We start from the raw sequence: 14,739 nt of genomic DNA on the forward strand, positions 1-14,739 counted from the left end.
GATTTTATTTTCAATTGGGATGGGATTTGTTGTATTACTCGTGAGTAATTTCTTGCTGTAAGGACTTGCTAGGTTGGTCACCTTGACTGACTTGGTTCTGCTTAATGAATGAAATGCTATTTATCAAAAAAAAAAAAAAAAATGGAGTGAATCTAAACTCTCTCCTGCATAAATCTTTCTTGATTTGTATCTCGAGAAAATAATATATGATTCTTTGAACATTGCCATGTCAACACAATGTTGAGCACTATGGCGAAGGAAGTCAGTTTGGAACAACTCTTCCCAAACAGTACCACCTAGTTTTTGAACAGTAATTCAGTTACTTGACTTAAAATAAAAATGAAATAATGTTGCAGTGACCTCCAGATTGACCTTAATACACACTTTGTTGATGTGGAGGTGTTTATGTAATCATAAAGGCTTTCATCGTGATATGAGTGAAAAACATTTATGATGTTTATGCACCTTCACATCAGTAAAGTGTGAATTGAGGTCAATCTTAAGGTCGTTCCAACATGACTCTAAAAAATAATCATAAATGCGAATCACTTTAAAACAAATTTCAAAGTACCCAAAGTATCATTTCCCATCCTTTTCAATTTACAAGTGTTTTTCAATGGCTACACAACATGGAAAAATGCCATATTCGATGGCCAAAAGCCATCAAATTACATAAAATTCAACCATCCAAGGCATTAAAAATTTTCATTGTCGAATATTTATTTTTTTCGACAAACCAAAATCATCATAAAAATTCAATCCATTCCGAAACCTATAACCCCTATAGCACAATAGTTGTCAACAAAGGTTGCTCTTGATCTCAACCTGGACGATCAAAGTCCTAGCTAGTAGGGTCAGATTGAAAAATACTTTCTAGAAGATGGGAAGATCATTTTCTCAAGAAAATAATTTTTACATGATAATGTTCATGTGCAAATATCTTTTTCTCAACAAAATCTTTTTCCATAATTTCATATAATGACCATCAAATATCAAAGATAACCCAAATCTTCATTTTTTATTTGCTAAGCAAACCCAATCTTAACATATCAACGTGCATATTATTCTATCATATTACCTGAACTCCAATATGAGGTTGAGACTGCCTGAGGTGGTTCTGCTGGGTACAGCACTAGATTACCATCTCTCTGCATATTGAGCTTAAACCTTCCCTTTTGAGGGTTGGTTTGCGAGACGTTAGAGAACAATTCTCCCCTTGCAGCCACGAGATGCTGGCCTTGTACGATTGTGTTGGTTGGATAATCAAAACTCTACCATATGATCTTCGAATCCGAATTATAGATAACAAAATTCCCAGAATCTAGCATGAAAACCGAGGAAACAGATTCAGAAGTAACGGTGATGGATTTGCATGTCGCCGTCTTGTGAGGATCTTAGAATGAGCCCACCATTATTAGTCAATTGCAATGAAACATTATTAGGAACTTGAGGATCATCTCGGTTCGCAATCCATATAACAGTCTTTTCGGGACTTCGGGCAAACCAGATTGCTATGATGAAGCTACCTTGACCTATCGGGTAGAATCCGAAGGCAAATCAACCTGAAGTTGAAAGCCATGAGGTAAGATTGGTGGGGAGAGGGAAGAGCCTAAGCTTATGTTGGAGTATCTTTCTTGACCTGTTACAGTAAAAAATGTAAAGAGGAGAAGAAGAAATATATAGATAGGAGTCATGGAAGATGGTTCTTGATATGAGAAATATCTTCTTAATTAAGAGGAGAGAGCTTAGAAGAGAGTTCAGAAGAACAAGAATCAATCTACAGTGTTTTTGACGTTTTAAGCAGTCGATGAGAATATGACTGTCTGTATCTCTATGAAGAGAAGTCAAAAGAATTGTTCAACCCTCCAGGAAGCTTGCATGTTTAAAATGTAAGGGTAGGGTTAAAGACACCCCAATAATTACCAAGGGTGCTCCCACACCTTATTTTATATTGCTAAAAATATATTTTTTTCTTACCATATTCCATAGGTTATTTGTTTATTTGACAAGTCAAAATTTTCGTGAGTCATTGAATTGTCTCGACTTGTTTGTTTGATATCCATCCAGTTCAAGTCAAATTACAAAACTATGCTAAAAGTCCAAATATCTCACCAAACGAAGAAAAAAAAATCTTAAATCCATTTGTAATTGGTATGTCTAAATCAAGATGTTATTTGATATGTTCTTTGGAAAATTATTTTACCCAAAAGAAGACTTTGCAAAGTCCACGTTTTGGTTAATATTTGAGATACTCCCTGTATTTCCTATCTTATGACAAACCCCTTGAAGTTCGAACACTGTCTTCTGTAAGTAAATATTCGAAAATGACTGAAATAACCTTATCTTCAACCACTGACCAAATACCCTTCATTTTTTATTTTTTTCCTGGAAAAAACTTCTTCAAAATTGGATTTTGGCAACAAGAAGGCCACTTTTCACCATACAATTTGATAAGTTATTTATTTTTTCCCATTGTTTCATCTTCTAAATACATTGGAAGTAAACAAAGAAATCTTAGATGATTTCCACAAATAAATCAAGGATTGAGGAAAGTATTTTTTTTTTTTTTAAATCATTTCTTTGGAGAAAAATAAATTAATTAAAAATACTGAAATAAATAAAACTTGTTATAATAAAAATCAATAAGGTTGAAGAAGATGATTTGTTTGGAGAAAAATTCAAGGATTTTTACTATGAGATTGAGGATGAGGTTATTTCGGTAATTTTCATTTATAAAAAATATTTACTAATATACGGAGGGACATATTTAAATCACCCGAAAAATGAAGTCACAGCACAGTGCCCACCAAATATTATCAAACAAGTTTCTTCTTATGGTGGCCATCTGACTTTGACTATTATTTTAATTCCAAAAATACCCTCTGGAGAAAAAAAAATAAATAAATAAAAACCTCTGCAGTTCAGATACAATTATTCAATAGCTATATGCTTTAAAACATTAATCGACTCAATCCAATTTAGCTATGATTTAACTCAACAGTTAAATCAAATCCAGTGATAAGAAAATCATAACACACAAATAAAACATTAATTGATTAATGTAACTAAGCACCTGTGAGTGCATTTTCCAGGTTACCATTGATACCCCATAACAAGGGCGTAGTCAGGATTTTATTGTAGTGAAGATAAATGGTTTTGGGGAGAAATTTAATGTTTTATTTTATTTTTTTTTGTTGGAAGTGAAGAAAATGATACTTACACGTCTTTTCCAATTAGTCTATGAGAGAAGGTCCAGTCAAGAAGCAATGTCATCTTCAAAAACTGAAAAGGGAGTAGGAGAAAACAGGGCATGACAATTGTAAGATCACGAAGAAGATGGAAAAGCCATCACAAGCAGCCTTCAGTCTAGTTTCTCTCTCTAGAATACTAAGAGAACTCATAGCTTCTTTCTTTCTAACCCACCATTTTAAGATTATTTTAGAAGACCATCATGCATTTTTTTCGTTCTCGTCTATGCCTTACCTTAAAAAACTAATGGAAATAAAAATCAATGAAATTTAACAGAAGGAAAAGAGGGGGGGGGGGGGGAAGGGAAATATCATCCAATCGTGCATGATGGTCTTCTAAAATAATCTTGATAAAACATGAATCAATTAAAAAAAATTAAACGAAGCAGCAAGGGAATCACACACAAAACACAACTATTTACCTGATTCGGCAGTGTGGCTACATCAAAGAACCAGATCCAAATCTAATTACTATATTCTTGAAAGTTACAACCTAGAGATCTCTAGCAAATAAGAACAGGAGAAAAACTTTGGGCCATAACCAACAAAGATCATTCTCACCTTATTCATCAAACACGTCAATTTTGGGAGCACAATGAAAAATAGAAATTGAATTATTTTATGATTAAATGCGAAATCTGTAGTGAGAGTACTGATATGCTGGTTGGAAGATTCCATTTAGATGGCACTAAGAAAAGAAGTAGGACTAGGAGGAATTGGAATATCTATAGTCCCTTCCAGCATTAGGACTACCTTCTTCATGGAAGGACGAAGCGAAGGCTCGTCTAGGATGCACCACAGAGCCACCCTCACCATTCTTTCCAACACATTCTTGTCCACCTCTTCATCTCCCACCAACTTACCCACCTCTCCGTTCTCAAAACAGTCATACACCCAATCCAGGAGAACAACTTCGTCCTCAACCAGCTCCATATTTAAATTCTTTCGACAACATAAAATCTCCAACAGCACAATTCCGAAGCTGTACACGTCTACCTTGACAGTTATGGGCATGTTTCGATGCCACTCAGGTGCGACATATCCTCTAGTCCCTCTGATATTAGTATAGGTCCTCGTTTGGTCTGACTTCAATAGCTTAGCCAACCCAAAATCAGCTATTTTCGGGCAATAGTACTCATCCATGAGTATGTTCTGAGGCTTTATGTCGCAATGGATGATCTGGGTCTCGCACTCTTCATGCAGGTATAAGATGCCTCTAGCTATGTTCAAAGCAATTCGCACTCTTTCATCCCAATTTGGGCACTTTTCGGGACTGAAGAGCAAGTTCGCGAGGGACCCATTGCTCATGTACTGGTATACTAGAAGCCTATTAAGGCCTTCATGGCAGTAACCTAACAATTGGACTAGGTTTTTGTGATGGGTTCTCCCAATCACTCTCATCTCAGTTTTAAACTCACTTTCTCCTTCTTCAGACACTCTATCTAGTCTCTTGACAGCAATGGCCTCTTCTGTCTGATTGTTGAATAAACTCCCTTTAAAAACTGTTCCGAAAGATCCCCTACCCAACTCTTCCTTGAAACCATCCGTTGATTTCTCGATCTCATCATAAGTAAATGATCGCAAAGAGATCCCTTCACTTAATCCGATGTTCGTTTTTTCTGTGATCCTTTTGTACGCCCAAACACGTTGTCTGCAAATAAGAACACCAGTAGTCCCTATGATTATTAAAGCAAAAGTAAAAACCACAATACTAACAATTAGAATATTAATTCGTCGCTCTTTATTGCTTTCTTTCTCTTTATTGCTTTCTTTCGCAACTGTGGTTGTTGTCATCAGCTTGATAAGAACTTTGCTTGATTCATCCATATTTCTTCTCCCATATCTCAATGGGAGTCTTTGTTTTTTGCATTCTGAGTTTATGTATATAGCAACATCACAGTTACAGTCATTCATACAGGCTTCCGTGCAATCTTCTTCGGTTTTGGATGACAAGACGGAGTATGAATCATCTTCCCAGCTTACCTGCGCTAAACTTTTAATGGTGTATTTGATATTTTCATGCTTGCTGTTGCAACCTTCTGCACTGGTGTTGCTCTTACAACCCAAAGTCTTTTCAGCATCATCAATGTAATCAAAACCAGGTAGACAATAGCATACCGGATCTTGATCCATTAGAGTACAATACCCATTTAGGCCACAAAGGCCTCTAGGATCGCACTTATTGTTCGGCACATTCCATTTGATTGACCAATTACCATTCTGATCCAAACTGTGTGAATATAACCTTAAGATCCCATCTATGTCGATCGTCATGCGATAAAACATTGTATCCTTGGAAGGAAACACACCATCACTCAGATTCCCTACATTTGAACCATTGGTATTGAGCAAGTACAAGTGACCATTTTCATCAAGATTTACTGTTACATTATCTCCTGCATTCCACGTTCCTGTAAAATAATAGAATTCTATTTGATTATTGGATGCAATTACATGAGCCCTAACAGTAGTTGAGTCGTGCTGGGGTGACACAGGATTTACTGTGATTATCACAATTCTGACGTGGAGATGCATACATAACCATAGATGATTTTTAGTTGTATCGCGAGGAAACACATCTATGGTTACGTGCACACCCCACATCAGAGTTGTGAGAATCGCAGTAAATACCCTGTTTCATTCCAGCATTTTCCTAGTTATAAATAATTTTAAAAAATTACTATTAAGATATTAAAAGATAAAGAATGTTTTACAAAACCAGTTATATTTTATTGATTTATTAGCCCAACTGCATTTTTGAAATATTTATGAAAATGGTAATATAACCTACTTTATTTTATTGAAAATACTTTCCTTACCAACTTAGTAAGATTTTAAGTTCTACTTTATTTTATTGAAAATACTTTCCTTACCAACTTAGTAAGATTTTAAGTTTTATTAAGGGTCGATTTGCTCAAATGGATTATCACATTGGCAAATCCAATACTGCCTCTAGATTTCATGGAAAAGCTTAAGATAAAATTAAAAGAAAAAAATAAAAATGGGTGTCATTCCTAGGTTTGGAAAAAGAATGGCTACCAAACTTCCACAGAAGTCCCAATATATATATATATATGGTCCCGTTCAGCACGCTAAGCTTTACCACACACTTTAACAAACGTGTTTTGTCCTACATGGGTTAGAAGTTTTGGAATGGGCTGATTTTTGGTGAGGATGATCTCTATGGTGAGGAGATCATCCTCACCAAAAATCAACTCATTCCAAACTTCTAACCCCCTCAAAAATGGTTTACAAAAAATGGACGGTCCACGATTTTTCAACTTGTAAACATGGGGCTAAACATTTCGAAATGGGCTGATTTTTGGGGAGGATGATCTTCTAATCATAGAGATCATCCTCACCAAAAATCAGTCCATTCCAAAACTTCTAACCCATGTAGGACAAAAAACGTTTGTTAAAGTGTGTGGTAAAGCTTAGGGTGCTGAACATTTCCCTATATATATATATATATGGGAAATGTTCAGCAACAAACATTTTGGCAAAACATTTTTCAAAACATGGGTTAGAGGTTTTGGAATGGACTAATTTTTGGTGAGGATGATCTCTACGGTGAGGAGATCATCATCACCAAAAATCAGCCCATTCCAAAACTTCTAACCCCATCAAAAATGATTTACAAAAAATGGACGGTCCACAATTTTTCAACTTGTAAATTGGGGCTAGAAGTTTTGGAATGTGCTGATTTTTGGTGAGGATGATCTCCTCACCGTAGAGATCATCCTCACCAAAATCAGCCCATTCCAAAACCTCTAACCCATGTTTTCAAAATGTTTTGCCAAAATGTTTGTTGCTGAACGAGACCATATATATATATATATATATATATATATATATATAGGGTCCCGTTCGCCACCCTTAGTTTTACCACACACTTTAACAAACGCGTTTTGTCTTACATGGGTTAGAAGTTTCGGAATGAGCTGATTTTTGGTGAGGATGATCTCTATGGTGAGGAGATCATCCTCACCAAAAATCAGCTCATTCCAAAACTTCTAACCCCATCAAAATTGATTTACAAAAAATGGACTGTCCACGATTTTTCAACGTGTAAACATTTCGGAATGGGCTGATTTTTGGGGAGGATGATCTTCTAATCATAGAGATCATCCTCACCAAAAATCAACTCATTCCAAAACTTCTAACCCATGTAGGACAAAAAACGTTTGTTAAAGTGTGTGGTAAAACTTAGGGTGCTGAACATTTCCCATATATATATATATATATATATATATATATAGGGTTTCGTTCAGCACCCTAAGCTTTACCACACACTTTAACAAACGTGTTTTGTCCTACATGGGTTAGAAGTTTTGGAATGGGCTGATTTTTTATGAGGATGATCTCTATGGTGAGGAGATCATCCTCACCAAAAATCAGCTCATTCCAAAACTTCTAACCCCATCAAAAATGGTTTACAAAAAATGGACGGTCCACGATTTTTCAACTTGTAAACATGGGGCTAAACATTTCGGAATGGGCTGATTTTTGGGGAAGATGATCTTCTAATCATAGAGATCATCCTCACCAAAAATCAGCCCATTCCAAAACTTCTAACCCATGTAGGACAAAAAACGTTTGTTAAAGTGTGTGGTAAAGCTTAGGGTGCTGAACATTTCCCATATATATATATATATATATATATATATATATATATATATATATATATATATATATATAATATATAATTTGTTTTTGAAATTTCATAGAATTTTGTCCTCTACAACCTATGGCATGGGATCATGTTTTTATTTTATGCCATGAGGTAAGGTCAACAACCCTTAGTAAGAGTTGAAATCTTACTAAATTAATAAGGCCATCGGACGTTTTGTTATTTTATTTATTTATGAGAGCTGCTATTGGCACCCCCAACTTTTACTTACTACACCTTAGTTTTTTAAATTATTTATAACACCCCAATTAAAGATTAAAACACACTATTCAAATATTACAAAGGTTTGGTTCAAGAAATTATCTCAACATCACAAAACATAATTACAATTGTTCAATTCAGTAATTGTTTACAATTAGGATTATACTTACATAAAATACTAAATCTGAAAAATAGAAATCGAAAAAAAAAGGAAAGAACTTCTATTCACACCCCAACTTTTACTTATTCTCAATCAGTCATATTCATTTTTTTTTTTATGTTAATTGGGGTGTAATAAGTAAAAGTTAGAGTGTCAATAGCAGCTCTCTTACTTATTCTTACCAAAATAGGCATCCTCTGCAGGAAAGTAAACTAAATTTAAATTTGTACCATTTTTTATGTTTAACTTCATACAAATGAATGTTTTTATATCAAAATGGTACATATTTAGCTGTATTTTCCTTTGTACCCTTACTTTTAACCTAAATATGGTTCTGTTTTTTTCATTGTTTTGTAGAAAAATAGAAAGATATGGTCTTTTGTTTGAGGTTCACAAAGAAGGCTTAGAAAGTAAAATGACAATAGTTACAGTAAATCTTGATGTAAATGGTCAATTGTAATGGCCCAGCCACGTTTTGGAAATATTTATCAAAAGGGGTATCCTCTCCAGGACATTTAACTGAATTATACTATGTAAATTTCAAAAAATAAAAAATAAAAAAAAAATCATACAAATGAATAGGGGTGTCGATTGACCACAAAAACAAAAGCCATACAGACGACAAAGAGGGAAATCTTCTATAGAATAAACAACTAATGCATCAGCAGTTGCATACATGATCTGTTTTTTAGTTTCTCCAAAGATAAATCCTAATCTTAGGGTGTTTAAGATCACAAATAATTAATTACCTGAACTCCAATATGCATTTGGGGTTGCCTGAGGTGGTTCTGCTGGGTACTGCACTAGATTACCATCACCCTGCATATTGAGCTTAAACCTTCCCCTTCGAGGATCAGTTTGTGAGGCGTTAGAGAATAATTCTCCCCTTGCAGCCACGAGTCGCTGGCCTTGCACGATCGTGTTGGTTGGATGATCAAAACTCTGCCATATGATCTTCGAATCCGAATTATAGATAACAAAATTCCCAGAATCTAGCATGGAAGCTGAGAAAGCAAATTCAGGAGTATCAGTGATCGATTTTTCGACCCCTTCTGATGATCTTAGAATGAGCCCACCATTACTACTCAATTGCAATGTAACATTGCTAGGAACTCGAGGCTCATCATCTCGGTTTGCCGTCCATATAACAGTCTTTTCGGGAATTTTGGGAAACCAGATTGCTATGGTGAAGAGTCCTTGATGATCTAACGGATAGAATCCGAAGGCGAATCGACCAGAAGGTGAAAACCATGAGGTGGGGCTGGTGATGGGGGAGAGGGAAGAGCCTAAGCTTATGTTGGAGTTTCTTGGTTGAGCTGTTACAATAGAAAATGTGGAAAGGAGAAGAAGAACTATAGAGATAATAGGAGCCATTGAATAAGAAATATAGAGAAAATTTTTACTCTCTATAGTTTCTTCTTTTCTCTTAACTTAATTGCCTGAAGAGAATTTGGATTGGAAGATAGTTGAGAACAAAACAGAACCACAATCTATAGCATTTTTTATTGTGTAAGTCAAAAGGACTGTTTTCTTTCTGCAACACAGTCCAAGAAGCTTTACGTGTTGAAAACTCAATGATGCTTATTTATTGTGACCACAATTAAACAAGAAATACCCATAGTCGTAGTTTTAAAACTCGTTGAGTCAACTCGATTCAGTTTCTATGCAGTTCTCTAAAGCAATTATTTAATTCATCTGAGTTACGATATGTTTTTTTGACATGCCCGAGTTGATTCGTGATTCATCAAATCGACTTGACTTGGTCGACGGTGGAAAATAAATAATGACTTCCAAGTCTTGCAAGTTGCAAACTTGCAATTCCAAGTCTTGTGGTGGAGTATCAACGTCCGGAGTAGACAGCAGACCTCCATCTTTATTTGATATGAGTGAGGGTACCGTTACTATCATAGTAAGATTTCAAATCTTACTAAGGGTCATGGGGCCCACATGAACTGTAATGTTGGCCAAATAATTCCTCAGCTCTGCAGAGTTTCATGGGGTAAACCAGATTTCAGAATAAATAAATAAGAAAAAAATGAATAAAATGATTTAGGCTCAGATGTTAATCCAATTCGATCAAAGTGAGGCTCTAGGGCAATCCAGGTGTGCATTAGCCCAGCATCAGCTCGAGTCTACATCCATCTCAGTATAAGTATTTCTGGCATAATAAGACAAGAAATTTAAAGAGATCTAAGCTCTTCTCTCAATCAAATTCATTAATTTTAAGTGATATCTTGAACTACTTAAAAAAAAAATAAAAAATAAAAGGTCTCCTAAAAATTATTATCTAACTTACCCCAAATAATGACATTGTTAATCCAACTCAAATAATAATATTAATGAGACATTGGCACAATCCTCAAAGATAGAGTTACTAGCCCTCGACCAGTTTAATAACCATCTTGCATTTGACATAGACCTATCATATGGTGAGATCTATCGAAAGAAATCTCTCTATAAAACCCTTATGCCTGATGAGAACTGCCAGGAAATCCATGGCTCTTATAAAGTACACGTCATTGGAGTTTTTGAGTCATCTTGTCAAATTGAGTTATAAAATTATTACACATATTTTTTCAATCAAATGGGAAATATGGTAAAATTACTAACACTATGGTAATAAAAGAAAAACATTATAATTATTTATTTTATAGAATGAAACTCCATGTATTAATCTTTTTTTCTTCCAAGAAATGTATGGTAGAATGTAGATTGTGAACTTTACATTATTTTATAAATTATTTATTTATTTAAAATGCCCGAGTAAACTTGTGAATCATTGAAGTGACTCAATCGGTGGAGTTTTGAAGCTATGCCAAAAATATCGCATCAAATGAAGAATTCTTTAATCTATTTATTAGTCTTGTCTAAATCAATATCTAATTTGAAATCTTCCTCCAGAAATTATTTTATTCACAAGAAGACATGCAAGTCTAGGGGATAAAGTCCTTGGTTAATATTTGAGACACTCCATGTATTTTTTTTATTTAATCGCACGCCCCTTTGTTGAGTTTATTCCCATATGGAGCATAAATTGCCTTGTCTCTCTCTCCATATAAGATCTTGGGTCTCTCCACACATTACCAATTGATTTTGAGTTGGACCCCAATTTAGCACTCTTGACCATTGTCTTCTGTGAGAGACTATCAAAAATAATTGAAATAACATTATCTTGATCCTCTATTAATAAACCCTAGAATTTTTATTTTATTTTATTTTTTTAGAAAAAATTCTTCAACCTTGGATTTTGACAATAAGAAGGTCACTTGTTCACAGTAAAATTTAATTAGTTATTTGATTTTTTCAATTATTTTGGTGAAAAAATTCATTTATTTGAAGAAAAATTAATAATTGTCAGTTAAAGAAGATGACTTGTTTGAAGAAAAAAACAAAGAGTTTTGCTTCAAGATTGAGAATGAGGGTATATCAATGATTTTCGGTTAGCCTCAACTATTCACTAAAACACGGAGGGTCATTTCTACATCACTCTATCGCACAAGTTTTTCTTTCTTTCTTTCTTTTCTCTTTCTAGAGTGGCCATCTGACCTTATGTTTTAAAACATGTCAAGTTGAATCAACTCAACTCGATTTCGCTATGCTTTGAGTCAATGGTTAAATCAAATGCAGGGTAAGTAAATCATCACACACTAAAATAAGACTTTAATTGATCAATATATATATATAAGAAACCAAATTAAGTCTACGATATCCGTCCATAAACATCTAAACATGATTTATAAATAGATTATAACATTAAACATGACTCATTGGCCTAAATGGTTCATCCCTCTATAAGTGGAATGGGTTCAATCAACAACAACGTGACTCGATCCTTGGTTTCTCGTCCTGGAACACCATGATCATCGCCATACTGGGACATGCATTGTGATGTCCTCACAATATTGAGTACAGCATTTATAAATGGCTGATGAAAGGGTGAAGAAGGAACAACATCTTTGTTCATCTCTTTCCATGTTTCACCCATTATGCTTCGTATGTGTTCACTAGCAACTTCCTCAGAAACGCTTGCATAATGTATATAACACTGGATTGATTTTGGAACATCACCGCTTGCAAGCTCAGCCTATGGTTGAAGTATTAAACAATGGAATTTTTGTATAAATATTAAAATATCTTAAAATGTTATTTCTAGAAATGATATTACATGATATCGATAAAATCCTTACTTTTTTGCACTAAAAAATAATATAATTATCTTTTAAAGACATTCATGAAAATACTCTTTTTTGTTAGCATATCCCTTGTTATACTACCATAAGGATGAGCCATGTCTTAATATAAGTGAAATTATTGTCTCAAAAAAACACATGAGGCACAACCTCCAACGTACTGCTAAAATTAGAATATAGTACTCCACAGGAGTTCAAAGAAAAATAGATATCTGAGAAACTTATCTTTTTCCTCCCATCAATTGGAGCCGTACATTGGATGTTTGCTAAAAACTTAGGTTGGAAAAAACCATCAATGTAAAATAGAGCACATACCGTTGAAGTTCCCATATCATCAACTAATCAAAAATTTATGGATGATGAATATATGAGACCTCTAAAGTCCTCCAAGAAATCCATAGCCTCCTTTGTTATCTTTTGCCCAACCGAAAAATAAGCAGGAGCTAGAAGGACGGGCTTTGATATTGAAATCAATGCATTGTTAAGATACTCCGCAAGCTTCAGTCTATGTCCACTGTAATACCATTTTGCCTCTTGCATATGTGCTTTGCATAAATCTGCCCACTAAAATGATAAATAACAAAAAAAACACTATTAAATCAGGTTTCTTTGATTTTATAAAATAAAATATAAATATAAACATCGGAGAATGAGAGGAATACATTGTTTATATTAACATGATTTAGTTTATAATTCTTGTTCTTACTTATTTTACATGCCGGGGCTAGTATAAATATCATAGTATATGATCCATCCTTTGAGTGAATGTTTGAACCTTGAAGACCAAGCTCACAAAATTATAATCCATTTTGACTTTATTAACCTCATGAAAAGTTGGGGAGTGGAGGCATCATCAGAGATACCAAAACTTCATTCATATAGGTATTTTGTCATTTTCTCGATGATGTTATAAATAGGGTAAATTACAATTTTGTGAGCCAAATTTTACAAATTTAAGATTATGGCTAACCGTCATTTTAAAATCTTAAAATGGGTCATTGGGCCCACATTAATTATCACATTGACAATCCAAAAACACGGTAAAAAAACTATTTTTCGAGCTTGATCCAAGGTGTTGAAAACAGACAGCCACCGAGCACCCAAATTTAAGATTAAATTTCATCGGTGAACAATAACTATTTTTTAAGTTCATATAATTTTATCATCTACAACCCCATTTCATCAGTTTATGATTTTGAAATGATTAAGTCAAAAAATTTCTTTTTTTCACTAGGGCAAGAGAAAGAAAAAGGGCATCATGGGCGTATGTCAAAAGAGCGTTATATTATCAACACTCATTATATATGTGTGTGTGTGTGTGCAGAAACGAACTAAGCTAGCAAATTGATCTAGGGAACCAAAGCGAACCAAGAAAAGAATTATCTCTACCCACCCCTTCGAATTGGATTCTTTCTAAGATGGCAAACCAGAATTCGAATTGAGCAAACAGACAAACAAAGTAATATAAATCTATTCTAATCCTAATCATAATCAATATCCCAATCTCCAACTTCTACATATCTAATTTGGTGTACATCATAGCATACCTTATTATAGTCCAACATAGTGATTTAAAATGTTATGTTAAGTCAATTTTGTGTAAATTTTTAGATTCGACTCATTTGGCCGAAATATATTCATATTGGACCTCACAAACGTGGGTTGAAATAGGGAGTAAGTTTGGACCATATGAATGTAAATAGCTGTGTACATATATTTGATCATATTCATAATCATATATATGACGATGATGATGATATATACCTTGGCCCAATTATTAATTACAGAAAACAAAAATAAAATTTAACAAAAGAAAATGGATAGAGCAAAATAACACTACGTGAAAATCCCAAATTTATCTAAAAAAATTTGTTGGGCCTGGCCCGTCGAATTTTAAACTCAAAACTCCGCGGCCCGTGGATCACGTTTTTCGGTCGATTACTCTCACTCTCCGCCTCTCTCTCTCTCTCTCTCTCTCTCTCTCTCTCTCTCTCTCTCACACACTGTTTCTCTTTCTTTCTACCTCTCTCTCACAGTCGATCGATCGACCTCACTCTCTGCCTCTCTCTTTCTATCACTGTTTATCTCTCTCTCTCTCTCTCAATCAATCGATCGACCTCTCCATCGAAAGTGAAGCACGATTCTTCCCGATGGAAACTTTGCGAAGAACTCTTTGTCTCCATTGTTGATGAAGTTGCATCTCTTTCGATTACACATCTCGAAATCGAACATATTTCAATTGCAGCCGTG

The 14,739-nt window shown here is 34.5% G+C and overlaps 1 protein-coding gene and 1 pseudogene across 1 annotated transcript; both read right to left on the bottom strand.

Annotated features, from left to right (window-relative positions):
* Positions 1-3,853: 3,853 nt before the first annotated feature.
* LOC147404136 (G-type lectin S-receptor-like serine/threonine-protein kinase LECRK1) lies at positions 3,854-9,806 on the bottom strand. Its single transcript, XM_086439973.1, has 2 exons — positions 9,049-9,806; positions 3,854-5,659 (listed from the first exon to the last, which is right to left on the bottom strand). Exons 1-2 carry the CDS (start codon positions 9,671-9,673, stop codon positions 3,927-3,929), a joined length of 2,358 nt encoding a protein of 785 aa, XP_086296099.1. The 5' UTR covers positions 9,674-9,806; the 3' UTR covers positions 3,854-3,926.
* A 2,274-nt stretch (positions 9,807-12,080) lies between these two features.
* Positions 12,081-14,672, bottom strand: LOC147404137 (alpha-terpineol synthase, chloroplastic pseudogene; annotated as a pseudogene).
* Positions 14,673-14,739: the final 67 nt, after the last annotated feature.

The sequence above is a fragment of the Akebia trifoliata genome, chromosome 4, assembly GCF_017979445.1.
Source record: "Akebia trifoliata isolate Shusen 1 chromosome 4, ASM1797944v1, whole genome shotgun sequence".
Lineage (NCBI taxonomy): Eukaryota > Viridiplantae > Streptophyta > Magnoliopsida > Ranunculales > Lardizabalaceae > Akebia > Akebia trifoliata.

Bases quoted from the DNA above. Each gene is read 5' to 3' on its own strand.
- LOC147404136 (XM_086439973.1), bottom strand. From the start codon at position 9,673: ATGGCTCCTATTATCTCTATAGTTCTTCTTCTCCTTTCCACATTTTCT. The intron at 5,660-9,048 runs GTAATTAATTAT...ATTATTTTACAG, and splicing joins AAATGCATATTGGAGTTCAG to GAACGTGGAATGCAGGAGAT.